Here is a 12460-nt window from a genome sequence, read left to right as displayed (position 1 = left end):
CCTTCTGCAACTCCTTTTCACTCTCAGCAGACAATACAGTATCTTTTACAAACAGGCTTGTCACTAGCCACCACACCTTACCACCACAGTTCATCTCTGCACCCCCTTTCCTAAGTCTTACTTTCATCTTTCTTACCATTCCATCCCCATATATGTTAAAAAGCCACAATAACATCACACAGCTCAGCCTCACACCAAGTATACTGAAACTTTCAAACAACTCTCCATCCACTTTTAAACATACACTTGATACTCAAAAAGAAGGCATTCACACCATCCAACAGTTGTCCCCAAAGTCCATACATCCTTAACATATCCCATAAAGAATTTCACTTAATTTTATCACAAGCTTTTTCCAGACCCACAAAAGCTGCATACAACTAGATCCTTTTCCACAGTCATTTTCACAATAAAAATCTGATCCACACATCCCTCACCCTTCCTAAAACTCCTTGCTCCTTACTTATTCTGCATTCAGTCACTTCCATTACTCAATCAATAAACAGTCTTGCATACACTTTTCCTGGCATACTTAAATGATCTATTCCCCTATAATTGCTACATGAATCCTTAGCACCTTTTCCAGTGAATAAAGGAGTAAAAATATCTTTCATCCAATCCATAGGCACAACCTTCCATTCTCATGCTAAATTACATATCAAATGCATCCTCTGTATCACACTTTCTCCTCCATACCTCAGCATTTCAGCTGTAATCCCATCCACTCCAGGTGCCTTTCCTACCTTTAGCCTCATTATTGCCCTTTCTACCTCCCTTTCTGCTATAGGCCAATGCGCTTGTATCTTCTTCCTTTGATCCTCCATACCCATGCAAGTAACAATTGATGCCTCAACTTCTTCCACATTCATTAGTACTTCAAACACTTTTTCCATTATCCTTTCACTTCCTTCTCTTGATTTAGCAATTCTACTTCTCACACTTACATTACCACTTTCACATCCACGTCTTCCCTTTTTCACCTACTTCCAGCACAATTTCTTATTTTCCCTAAACCTTTCACTCAACTTGCCTCCAAAATCTTCATCTACTCTACCTTTGCTTTCCTCTAACAGCTTCTTAACAATCTGCTTACACATCTTATATTGTTCCCTACTCTTTTGCTGAACCTCCACAGATAAATTAATTTCAAGCAATCTACCAAATACCTTTTTCTTCTCTTCTTAAGCATTTCTACTCTCATCCATCCACCATGTATTTCCCTTTTCATTCCAATATCTCACAACCTTGTCTCCTTCCACTAATTCTACAACCTTTACAATCTTTCTCTAAATATTTCAAATATATTCATACATAACTGCACTGCAACATTTACAGCACTTCCATCTAAACTCAGTCACCCTCCTGTCATACTCCTTTCATTCTTTTCTATCCCTGGGGATAGGGTAGAAAGAATACTTCCCACGCATTCCCTGCGTGTCATAGAAGGCAACTAAAGGGGACGGGAGTGGGGGGGCTAGAAAACCTTCCCTTCCTTGTAATTTAACTTTCTAAAAGGGGAAACAGAAGGATTCATGCAGGGAGTGCTCATCCTCCTCGAAGGCTCAGCTTGGGGTGCCTAAATGTGTGTGGATGTAACCAAGATGAGAAAAAAAGGAGAGATAGGTAGTATGTTTGAGGAAAGGAACCTGGATGTTTTGGCTCTGAGTGACACGAAGCTCAAAGGTAAAAGGGAAGAATGGTTTGGGAATGTTTTGGGAGTAAAGTCAGGGGTTGGTGAGAGGACAAGAGCAAAGGAAGAAGTAGCACTACTCCTGAAACAGGAGTTGTGGGAGTGTGATAGAGTGTAATAAAGTAAACACTAGATTGATATAAGTAAAACTGAAAGTGGATGGAGAGAGATGGGTGATTATTGGTGCCTATTTACCTGGTCATGAGAGGCAAGTGTTTTGGAAGCAGCTGAGTGAGTGTGTTAGAAGCTTTGATGCACGAGATCAGGTTATAGTGATGGGTGATTTGAATGCATGGGAGAGTAATGTGGCAGTTGAGGGTATAATTGGTATACATGGGGTGTTCAGTGTTGTAAATGAAATTGGTGAAGAGCTTGTAGATTTGGTGTGCTGAAAAAGGACTGGTGATTGGGAATACCTGGTTTAAAAAGAGAGGCATATATAAGTATACGCATGTAAGTAGGAGAGATGGCCAGAGAGCATTAATGGATTACATGTTAATTGATAGGTGCGTGAAAGGGAGACTTTTGGGTGTTAATGTGCTGAGAGGGGCAACTGGGGGAATGTCTGATCATTATCTTGTGGAAGCAAAGGTGAAGATAAGTAGAGGTTTACAGAAAAGAAGAGAGAATGTTGGGGTGAAGAGAGTGGTGAGAATAAGTGAGCTTGGAAAGGACACTTGTGTGAGGAAGTACCAGGAGAGATGGAGTGCAGAATGGAAAAAGGTGAGAGCAAATGACGTAAGGCGAGTGGGGGAGGAATGAGATGTATTTAGGGAAGCAGTGATGGCTTGCACAAAAGATGCCTGTGGCCTGAGAAAGGTGGGAGTTGGGCAGATTAGGAAGGGTAATGAGTGGTGGAATGAAGAAGTAAGATTGTTAGTGAAAGAGAAGAGAGAGGCATTTGGACGATTTTTGCAGGGAAATAGTGCAAATGACTGGAAGATGTATAAAAGAAAGAGGTAAGAGGCCAAGAGAAAGGGGCAAGGGTGAAAAAGAGGGCAAAAGAGAGTTGGGGTGAGAAAGTATCATTAAATTTTTAGGAAAATAAAATGATGTTTTGGGAGGACGTGAATAAAACCCATAAGACAAGAGAACAAATGTGAACATCGGTGAAGGGGCAAATTTGGAGGGATTAACAAGTAGTAAAGTGAGAGGGAGATGGAGCGAGTATTTTGAAGCTTTGTTGAATGTGTTTGATGACAGAATCGCAGATATAGGGTGTTTTGGTTGAGGTGAGGTGTGCAAAGTAAGAGGGTCAGGGAGAATAATTTGGTAAACAGAGAAGAGGTAGTGAAAGCCTTGCGGAAGATGAAAGCCAGCAAGGTGGCGGGTTTGGATGGTATTGCTGTGGAATTTATTAAATAAGAGAGTAACTGTGTTGTTGACTGGTTGGTGAGGATATTCAATGTACGTATGGTTCATGGTGAAGTGCCCAAGGATTGGCGGAATGCATGTATGGTGCTACTGTACAAAGGCAAAGGGGATAAAGGTGAGTGTTCAAATTACAGAGGTACAAGTTTGAGTATTCCTGGGATATTGTAAGGGAGGGTATTGATCGAGAGGATCAAGGCATGTACAGAGCATCAGATTGGGGAGGAGCAGTGTAGTTTTAGAAGCAGAAGAGGATGTGTGGATCAGGCATTTGCTTTGAAGGATGTATGTGAGAAATACTTAGAAAAGCAGATGGATTTGTATGTAGCATGTATGGATCTGGAGAAGGCATATGATAAGAGTTGATAGAGATGCTCTGTGGAAGGTATTAAGAATATATGGTGTGGGAGGTAAGTTGCTAGAAGCAGTGTAAAGTTTTTCTCGAGGATGTAAGGCATGTGTACGAGTAGGAAGAGAGGAAAGTGAGTGGTTTCTAGTGAATGTAGGTTTGCATCAGGGGTGTGTGATGTCTCTATGGCTGTTTTATTTGTTAGGGAGGTGAATAAAGAGTTTTGGAGAGAGGGGCAAGTATGCAGTCTGTTGTGGATGAGAGGGCTTGGGAAGTGAGTCAGTTGTTCTTCACTGATGATAGAGCACTGGTGGCTGATTCGGGTGAGAAACTGCAGAAGTTGGTGACTGAGTTTGGTAAAGTGTGTGAAAGAAGAAAGCTGAGAGTAAATGTGAATAAGAGAAAGGCTATTAGGTTCAGTAGAGTTGAGGGACAAGTAAATTGGGAGGTAAGTTTGAATGGAGAAAAAGTGGAGGAAGTGAAGTGTTTTAGATATCTGGGAGTGGATTTGGCAGTGGATGAAACCACGGAAGCAGAAGTGAGTCACACGGTGGGGGAGGGGGCAAAGGTTCTGGGAGCCTTGAAGAATGTGTGGAAGGTACGAATGTTATCTCGGAGAGCAAAAACGGGTATCTTTGAATGAATAGTGGTTCCAACAGTGTTATATGGTTGTGAGGCATGGGTGATAGATAGGGTTGTGCGGGGAGGGTGGACGTGTTGGAAATGAGATGTTTGAGGACAATATGTGGTGAGGTGGTTTGATCGAGTAAGTAATGAAAGGGTATGAGATGTGTGGTAATAAAAAGAGTGTGGCTGAGAGAGCAGAAAAGGGTGTGTTGAAATGGTTTGGTCACATGGAGAGAATGATTGAGAAAAGATTGACAAATAGGATATATGTGTCAGAGGTGGAGGGAACGAGATGTGGGAGATGAAATTGGAGGTGGAATGATGGAGTGAAAAAGATTTTGAGTGATCGGGGCCTAAACATACAGGAGGGTGAAAGGAGTGCAAGGAATAGAGTGAATTGGAACAATGTGGTATACCAGGGTCGACGTGCTGTCAATGGATTGAGCCAGGGCATGTGAAACGTCTAAGGTAAACCATGTTAAGTTTTGTGAGGCCTAGATGTGGAAAGGGAGCTGTGGTTTTGGTGCATTACACATGATAGCTATAGACTGAGTGTGAGCGAATGTGGTCTTTGTTGTCTTTTCCTAGCATGCATGTGGGAGGAGGTGGGTGTCATTTCATGTCTGGCAGGGTGGCGGCAGGAATGGATAAAGGCAGCACGTATGAATTATGTACATGTGTATATATGTATATGTCTGCGTATGTATATGTATGTATATGTTGAAATGTATAGGTATGTATATGTGCATGGTTGGGCATTTATGTATATTCATGTGCATGTGGGTGGGTTGGTCCATTCTTTTGTCTGTTTCCTTGCACTACCTCGCTAACGCGGGAGACAGCGTCAAAGTATAATAATAATAATAATAGTAATTTTCTATTCATCTTTTCACTTGCCAACAGTTTTACCATATTCCTTACACCATACAATCATCTGTCCCTGATTCTCATCCTCACAAGAGGTGTGAGATTCTCAGTCTCCGATGAATCCTCTCACATCTCGAGCATCTAGAACAGCCTTTCTCAACCTTTCATCCACTGTCACATAGTCACCCAAACCCTTTTGCTCATCTCATCCAACATTTCTCATATATGTATACTTATAGATTATCTTGTGCAAAAAAAAAGGTGTCTACAAGGAATAAACCCTTCTCAGCATGAACATCCACACGATAACTTCCTTTTTAATTTACTCCAAGCACTCCCCACTTATCAAACATCTCACCAATTTCATCACATCCCATCTTCACACCAGGTGCTACATTTACCCATATATTTGTTCTTCTATCTTATAAACCTTAAAGTAGACTTATTTATACCACATCTCCACTTTCTGGCTCAGTAAGTACTCTTTCCTACTTTGTCTTGTGGCACTGGATTCACTTGCACCACCTACTATACAATGAAAAGCCATGATTATGGAATAACGATGAAAAATATTCAAGTAAAATAAGATAGTGGATGGTAGAGTTTGCAAGATGCTTAAGTGGGAAAAATCATGTGTTCATAGAAACAGTGAGGCTGGTGCCCTTATTTCCTGCATATCCCAAGCTATGTACTGGGGTGAGAAAAGGCAAGGCATTCTAGTATGAGATGGTTGTCAAAGGAAACAAACATATACTGCTGCAAGGTAAACCTACAAATATATAAATTCACCAATAGTCTGTCTATCTTCACTCGTTCATCCATATGTCCAAACAACATCAGTACACCCTCTTTTGGTTTATCAGTCATACTCAGCTTTGTATTACACCTTTCCCTTACACTGTCATTCTCTACACAAGGAGCCCTCCTCAAGCATCGAATTTCAAGCACATCCACCTTCTTCCATTCTTTTGTACTAGAGGTAATAGTTTGTAGGCAGTTAACAATCAAGGAGGTATATTACCAGTACTACTAGCCTGGGTATTGGGAGGATTAGTGACAGCTGCTTTGTGAGCCAGCACTTCAGTGGTTGTCAAGCTGCACTCCTCCGGCCCAAGTAGCTGTTGTTTGTTTCTGCCTCACTCACACATGAACTACTGGCCTTTCTGTCCACAAACATATAATTTCTCCTTGTCATATGTAACACTTGACAACACATAACTCACTCAGGTCATTCTTTGTAACTCTATATTTTCCTGCAGTAAGCACGATGGGGCTAGCCATGCCTTTTGCCAAAATGGTAGGAGCAGTATATAGAAGTAGTAGGTAGGAACATTTAGGCAGGAGCATTAGGTAGAAACATTAGATAGAAATAGTAAGTAGAAGCATTGGATAAAAGTGGTCAGTAGGAACATTAGGTAGAAGCCTCTGCAAACACTATGCTAGAGGTGCCCTCTGCCAGTAGCCTGTTAAGGGTAAGGCACAAAAGACTAAGAAGTGACACTGGAGTTCACTAGTTATGGTTAGACTGTTGCCATGGCCACCCCCATGAGTGAGTTCCAAATGGAACAGGCATCAGAGATATAAACAGATAGACAGATTGAGGGCCACGACTCGCACTTTTACAGCACCACTGGGACTACAAAACCATCAAACATACCCATCTTTACCCTCACATACAATGAACTTTCTAAACATTCCTTAATGCACCCAATACATACTCAAAAATCAGGATGTAACAATACTCACAATGGATCAGCTCTAGGCTGGGTAGACATAGAGCCAACTGAACATGCCCGCAAGAGTTCTGCGCGACCTCTAGCTATGCTTGGTCTAAGCTTATTCTTTCCTTTATCTTCAGTAGCACTTTCAACTGGTGTTCCAATGAAAGATGTGGACACTGCACTTCGACACTGAATCAGCTGACTAATGAGTGCCCCTCGATTACTACCTATAGATGATAAACTTGCAGAGCTATGCTTATCATCAAGTGGTGAGGGCAGAGCTGTGGCACTAGTTTCTTGGACACCTGCACCCCCTAACTAATAGAAGGAAAACCTCATCTTAAAATGCTTTACTAGTAAATAAGTCAGTAAACCTCTTCATAACACTGAAATCTTCACATGACTGAAATGGCTTATCTTCTTGTGCAGTATCACCAATGTTACCATTAGTATATTCTCAAAATGAGAGCATAATGCACTCATGAACTACTCACCATAACTGGAGGCGGAACAGCAGGGGCAGGCAGAGCCCCAGCAGCAAAGACTTGGCCTGGTTGACGTGCTAGAGACTGAAGGGCTTTTAGTATGGCTGCTCCTCGTCCCCCACGACCAGCTGTGTACTTTGGAGTTGAATCATCCATGCCTATTTTCTACTTGAACCCTGAAATATCATCCAAAACATAAGACCTAAGTAGAAAATAAAAATGGCTGAAAGTGGAGTAAGTCAGCATATAGTCATCCTTACCATACAGCTTTTTCTCAGGTGCAATGGTGATTTGTCTGAAGTTCTTTAGGTCTTGCAACACTGCAGTAGAACTTCCACTAAAATTGTCTTACCTATATCAAATTCATGGCACAGTCAAATCCTAAGCTCAGCTCTTTCACAGTAGGTCATTTTAATTTTCAGCTTCCTGATGAACTTGTCAATGCACTTGCAATATTAGCAGATGATGCTCTGAAGGGATGAAACACTTTTTGCAGTAAAAGCCCAACACCAGTGAAAGCATCCACTGAAAAAAAACAAGAATCTCATGCAATGTAAAGAAAAGCAAATAAAATACTTGAAAAGTAGCATCTCTAAAGGACAATTTGCAAAAAACTGCATGACAAATAGTGGAGGTGCAATTCAGTATACGAATAAAGAAACATTTGGTATGCTACTCACAACATACATCAGACCAATAATAGATTATGTTTCTTAAATCTGGTCACTACACTAAAGAACACAAAGACTTATTTGCAAAAGTCACAAGAATGGCACCTAAGATGAAGCTTGAATCATGAAAACTAAGCCACATGGGCTTCTAATCTGAGAGCTACGAATCGGCCCAACATAGAAAAATTATAAGGATGATTTAATGGCAGGCCTTCTTATTTCTAAATCCATTTAAAGATGTTAACAGTGACAATTTCTTCATGAAATGAAATAATAAGAGTAACCAAAGCTCATAACAAAAAGCCATGCAAAAAGCTTGTTAGAAAGGGCAAGAAGCAGCATTGTTTCATTGGTGGACATTTGGAACAAACTAAATAGCAAAACTTTGAATGCTGGCAGTATACACTCTTTTGAAAAGCTACATAATGGTAAAGAAAGCTTAAAGACAGAGTTCCACAAGTGTAGAACTGTCTCTCTGTACTGTATAAACAGGTACTTACAAATTGGTATAGCTGAACAACCAAAACTTTGATAACAAATGTCACTCAGAAGTATCCTGATAGATAGCTGGAATTATTGGACAACTAGAATTACAGATAATTACAAGCAAGTAATAATTTCTATTCAAGGTCTGAAAAACTGGATAATCAGATTTCTGAAGGATAAATAATAGCTATTAGACACAGTATGGATAAATCCTGAAAGATAGTTAGAGTAATCAGATTACAAGAAGTTGGTTAACTGGACTTTTTCTATGTCCATGTATCTCTTGTGAGTCAAAGGTAGGAAAAAAAAGAGCAAGACATAATTTTTTCTTGCAGCCTCAATTACTGCGCTAACTTGGCTAGAGGGAAAAGGCAAGTACATATAAAACTGGAGGTTGGAAAATTCCCCCTTAACAATCAAAAAGTGTTTGAGGTCTGTGGATGTTCATTCACAGAAAGTCAACATTTACTCAGTAACCCTGGACAGAACAATGTCAGAGCCCAGTTAATATGGTGGTGTGCCCCACACCACTACACAATCGTACACTGATCACTGGCATCTGTTTAAGGCCTCTTATTGAGAAACTGTGTTTTGAAAATAAAAGTTGGTAAGGAAAGGAAGGGAAAACTAAATTGATGCTCTTAAGACTCTGCTTGTGATAGAGTAATGGTTTTGAATTCTTAAAAATTTCACTTCTTGCCTACAGATAGAGCTCTATCAGCATCTGAAAACATATCCACATGAAGAGATTAAAGACAAACCTCATAGGCTAAGAGAGACATCAAAAGTTGATGAAAAAAAAACAAGGAAAAGCTTTCCTTTAGTGAAAGTTTGGCTACAGTGCAGAATCACTGTCTTCTCAAAGCAGCATACCCTGCCATGTCTCCTTCAAGGCTGAGAACTTTCTCAGTGGGATGAACCAGAATATTCAATGCCCATCCTTCAACTCTAAAAAGAGATTCAACATATTTCACAGCATAACATTGTAGTCTTTTCAATATAACAGAATAATTGTAAAAACCCAACCTTTGATTAGATCTATCACACTTTTGTCTGCAATTCTGCAATGAAGTTTCTTAAAAGCAGAATCAGAAGCAAGCTTGTTACTCTGAGATATGCCTGAAAAAATATTCAACATCAAGTCAGGCCTTTAAGCCTTGTCTTAACATGTGGAAAGCCCAACTGTTAAACTTTCATAAATCTGAAAATTTTGGACAAATCCCAACCCACACCAAGCTACTTTATAGCAGCACTTCTAGCATGGTGGCCCTGGACACATCAACTTGAAAAGGCTGTTCTAGAACTGTGCCTTTTGCCCTGATAAAGTTTCTCTTCTCTATAAAATTTTTTTTAGAGACTTCGAGAAGAGACATTTTGCAAACCATACCCTGAGTTAGTATATGGCTACCTTCTTAGCCAGCTCATCTCTTACTCTGGCTCTTTTTTTTGCTTTCTTAGAGCTTGTTTGAAGAAAGGTTTTCTTAATCTGAACCACGGTTTGAAACTTTTTAAATCTACAATAAAACTCTTTGAGTATCATTACCAAGAAAAAGCAAGTTTCAGAAAAGAGAAGACTACACAAGTTTCAACTTCTCTGCCTTCCTAAGAGTTACCATTACTTCCATACTTCAAAATCTCCTTGAATGACAGCAATCAACCCTCTCAGTGGTCAGTGATAATCTATGGCCCCTTTCACTGCACACACACACACACACACACACACACACACACACACACACACACACACACACACAGCAAAATAATTTTCTATCTAGTACATATGCACAAAAAATAAAAGACATTAAATTTTCACATAAATTGTGATAGCCATTTTAACTTTTGGAAATACATTAATTGCCAGACTGGCCAATCCAAGACATGCCAAAAAAATAATAACTAATCATGACTTTACTTCACTTGATTAAATGCATAAACAAATCCTTTGTACTTTTTCACTGTTTCCTGCAATAACAAGGTAGAGTCAAGAACACACAAAGGAAAGACCTCATTTGCTCACAGTCATTCTCTAGCTGTCATGTGGTATGTTAAAAAAAGAAATATCACAACTATCATTTTCTTATGAGTTAAGTTGCAATGCAAACTGTCTGGGGTTTAATCCTTATATTCGAATGCAGTTAACCACTTTTGCAACAGTGGCCACAACACTGCTATGCTTACATCAATCTCACAGAGGATTCACAGATGGATAATGCAGTGTAGGAAAATAATACAGTTCTTCATTTGCTTTCTTGACTTGATCTATTCTTTTTGACACTGCAACATTTTTATCATTCAGATTTGAGCCTCAACCATTGGTCACATGCACCAATTTTTCACTTATTTTCTTATTTCAACACAAACTTAGTTAAAGTATCTAACCAATCTTTTTGAGTTGTCATCCCTTTCAGTGACTACACTGATGCCAGTTCTTCATCCCTCAGGTTCTGTCCACTTTGTGCAGTAATCCATTTTGAGTTGGTAAACATTATAGCATGTTTTGACATGTGGGACAATGCTGTTGGTACATTTTGAGTATAGCACTGACAATAAAAGTAAATATTAGTCTCTAAGCAAAGCTGGGTAAAGTTTCTCAAGTTTTGTTGATTTCCAGATGTGCTTAACTTTAACATTTTCCCTGATCTTCAAGGCCCTTATTACTTTCAACTTTTTCGTTGTTTTACAATTAAAAGTTAACAGCAGATCTTATTCTATTTTCAATAACGTCAATTAACAATGAAAAATTATGAATAACATTCTGCAATCCATATTCTCATGCCCCTAAGCCCAATAATTATCCTGTTTGGTACCAATACTTGTGAAAGGATCTCAGATGATTAATAGATATACTGACTCTCTTATCAAAAGATTCTTCATAAGTTTTCAAAAAGAAATACCAGGAATCATGATGGATGCTATGGTCAATTACGGTTGTGGAATAAAAAGGTATGTGAAAACAATAAACCTATGTCATCATACACAACAGTTGCCCTGGAAGAAATTGAAATAAACATTACCAAAAGATTCAAACCTCAAGTTAAATCTTCTGATTTGGTCTTGCCCTCTGAAAAAAAAAAAAGAAGGGATACGCATCCCATTTATAATTAGTGTGAATGAAAGCAGGGTTGTTGGGTTCAGTGGGGTTGAGGGGCAAGTTAATTGGGATGCAAGTCTGAATGGAGAAAAATTGGAGGAAGTGGAGTGTTTTAGATATCTGGGAGTGGACTTGGTGGTGAGTGGAACCATGGTAGTGGAAGTGAGTTACACGGTGGGGAAGGGGGCTAAAGTTTTGGGAGCGATGAAGAGTGTGTGCAAGAAGAGAATGTTATCGTGGAGAGCAAGTATCGATATGTTTGAAGGAATAGTAGTTCCAACAACGTTATATGGTTGCAAGGCTTGGGCTATAGAAGGAAGGAAGAGAGTGGATGTGTTGGAAATGAAATGTTTGAGGACAACAAGAGGTATGAGATGGTTTGATAAGTAATGAAATGGTAAGAGATAAGTGTGGAAATAAACAGAGTGTGGTGGAGAGAGCAGAGGAGGGTGTGTTGAAATGGTTTGGACATAAGGAGGGAATGAATGAGGAAAGGTTGACAAAGAGGATATATGTGTCAAGAGGAGGAGGGAAGAAGTGGGAGACCAAATTGGAGGTGGAAGGATGGAATGAAAAAGATTTTGAGTGATTGGGGCTTCAACATACAGAAGGATGAGAGGCGTGTAAGGAATAGAGTGAATTGGAACAATGTGGTATACTGGGGGCAACATGCTGTCAATGGACTCAACAAGGGTATATGAAACATCTCGGGGAAAACATGGAAAGGTCTGTGGGACCTGGATATTGATAGGGAGCTGTGGTTTCAATGCATTACAAATGACAGCTAGAGACTGAGTGTGAACGAATGTGGCCCTTTTGTCTGTTTCCCTAGCACTACCTCGCTGAAGCATGAGGTAGCAATGCTGTTTCCTGTGGGGCAGGGTAGCCCAAGGAATGGATGAAGCCAAGCAAGTATGAATATGTACATGAGTATATATTTATATGTCTGTATACATGTATATGTCTGTGTATATATATATGTATAAATATATATATAGAGATAGGTAGTATGTTTGAGGAAAGGAACCTGGATGTTTTGGCTCTGAGTGAAACAAAGCTCAAGGGTAAAGGGGAAGAGTGGTTTGGGAATGTCTGGGGAGTA

At 39.7% G+C, this 12460-nt stretch overlaps 1 protein-coding gene across 1 annotated transcript in view; it reads right to left on the bottom strand.

Annotated features, from left to right (window-relative positions):
• LOC139766182 (piwi-like protein Ago3) overlaps window positions 1-12460 on the bottom strand; it is a 471290-nt gene that overhangs the window by 387850 nt on the left and 70980 nt on the right. Inside the window, exons 2-4 of the mRNA XM_071694451.1 lie at window positions 7463-7635; window positions 7120-7286; window positions 6651-6943 (exon numbers count right to left, since the gene is read on the bottom strand). Of these exons, the coding sequence (XP_071550552.1) occupies window positions 6651-6943; window positions 7120-7266 (440 nt within the window). The 5' untranslated portion in view covers window positions 7267-7286; window positions 7463-7635. The remainder of the gene's footprint in view (window positions 1-6650; window positions 6944-7119; window positions 7287-7462; window positions 7636-12460) is intronic.

This window comes from Panulirus ornatus, chromosome 57 (genome assembly GCF_036320965.1).
Source record: "Panulirus ornatus isolate Po-2019 chromosome 57, ASM3632096v1, whole genome shotgun sequence".
Taxonomy (NCBI): Eukaryota; Metazoa; Arthropoda; class Malacostraca; order Decapoda; family Palinuridae; genus Panulirus; species Panulirus ornatus.
The sequence above is the reverse complement of the archived record's forward strand: the minus strand, read 5'-3'. Positions and strand labels throughout refer to the sequence as shown.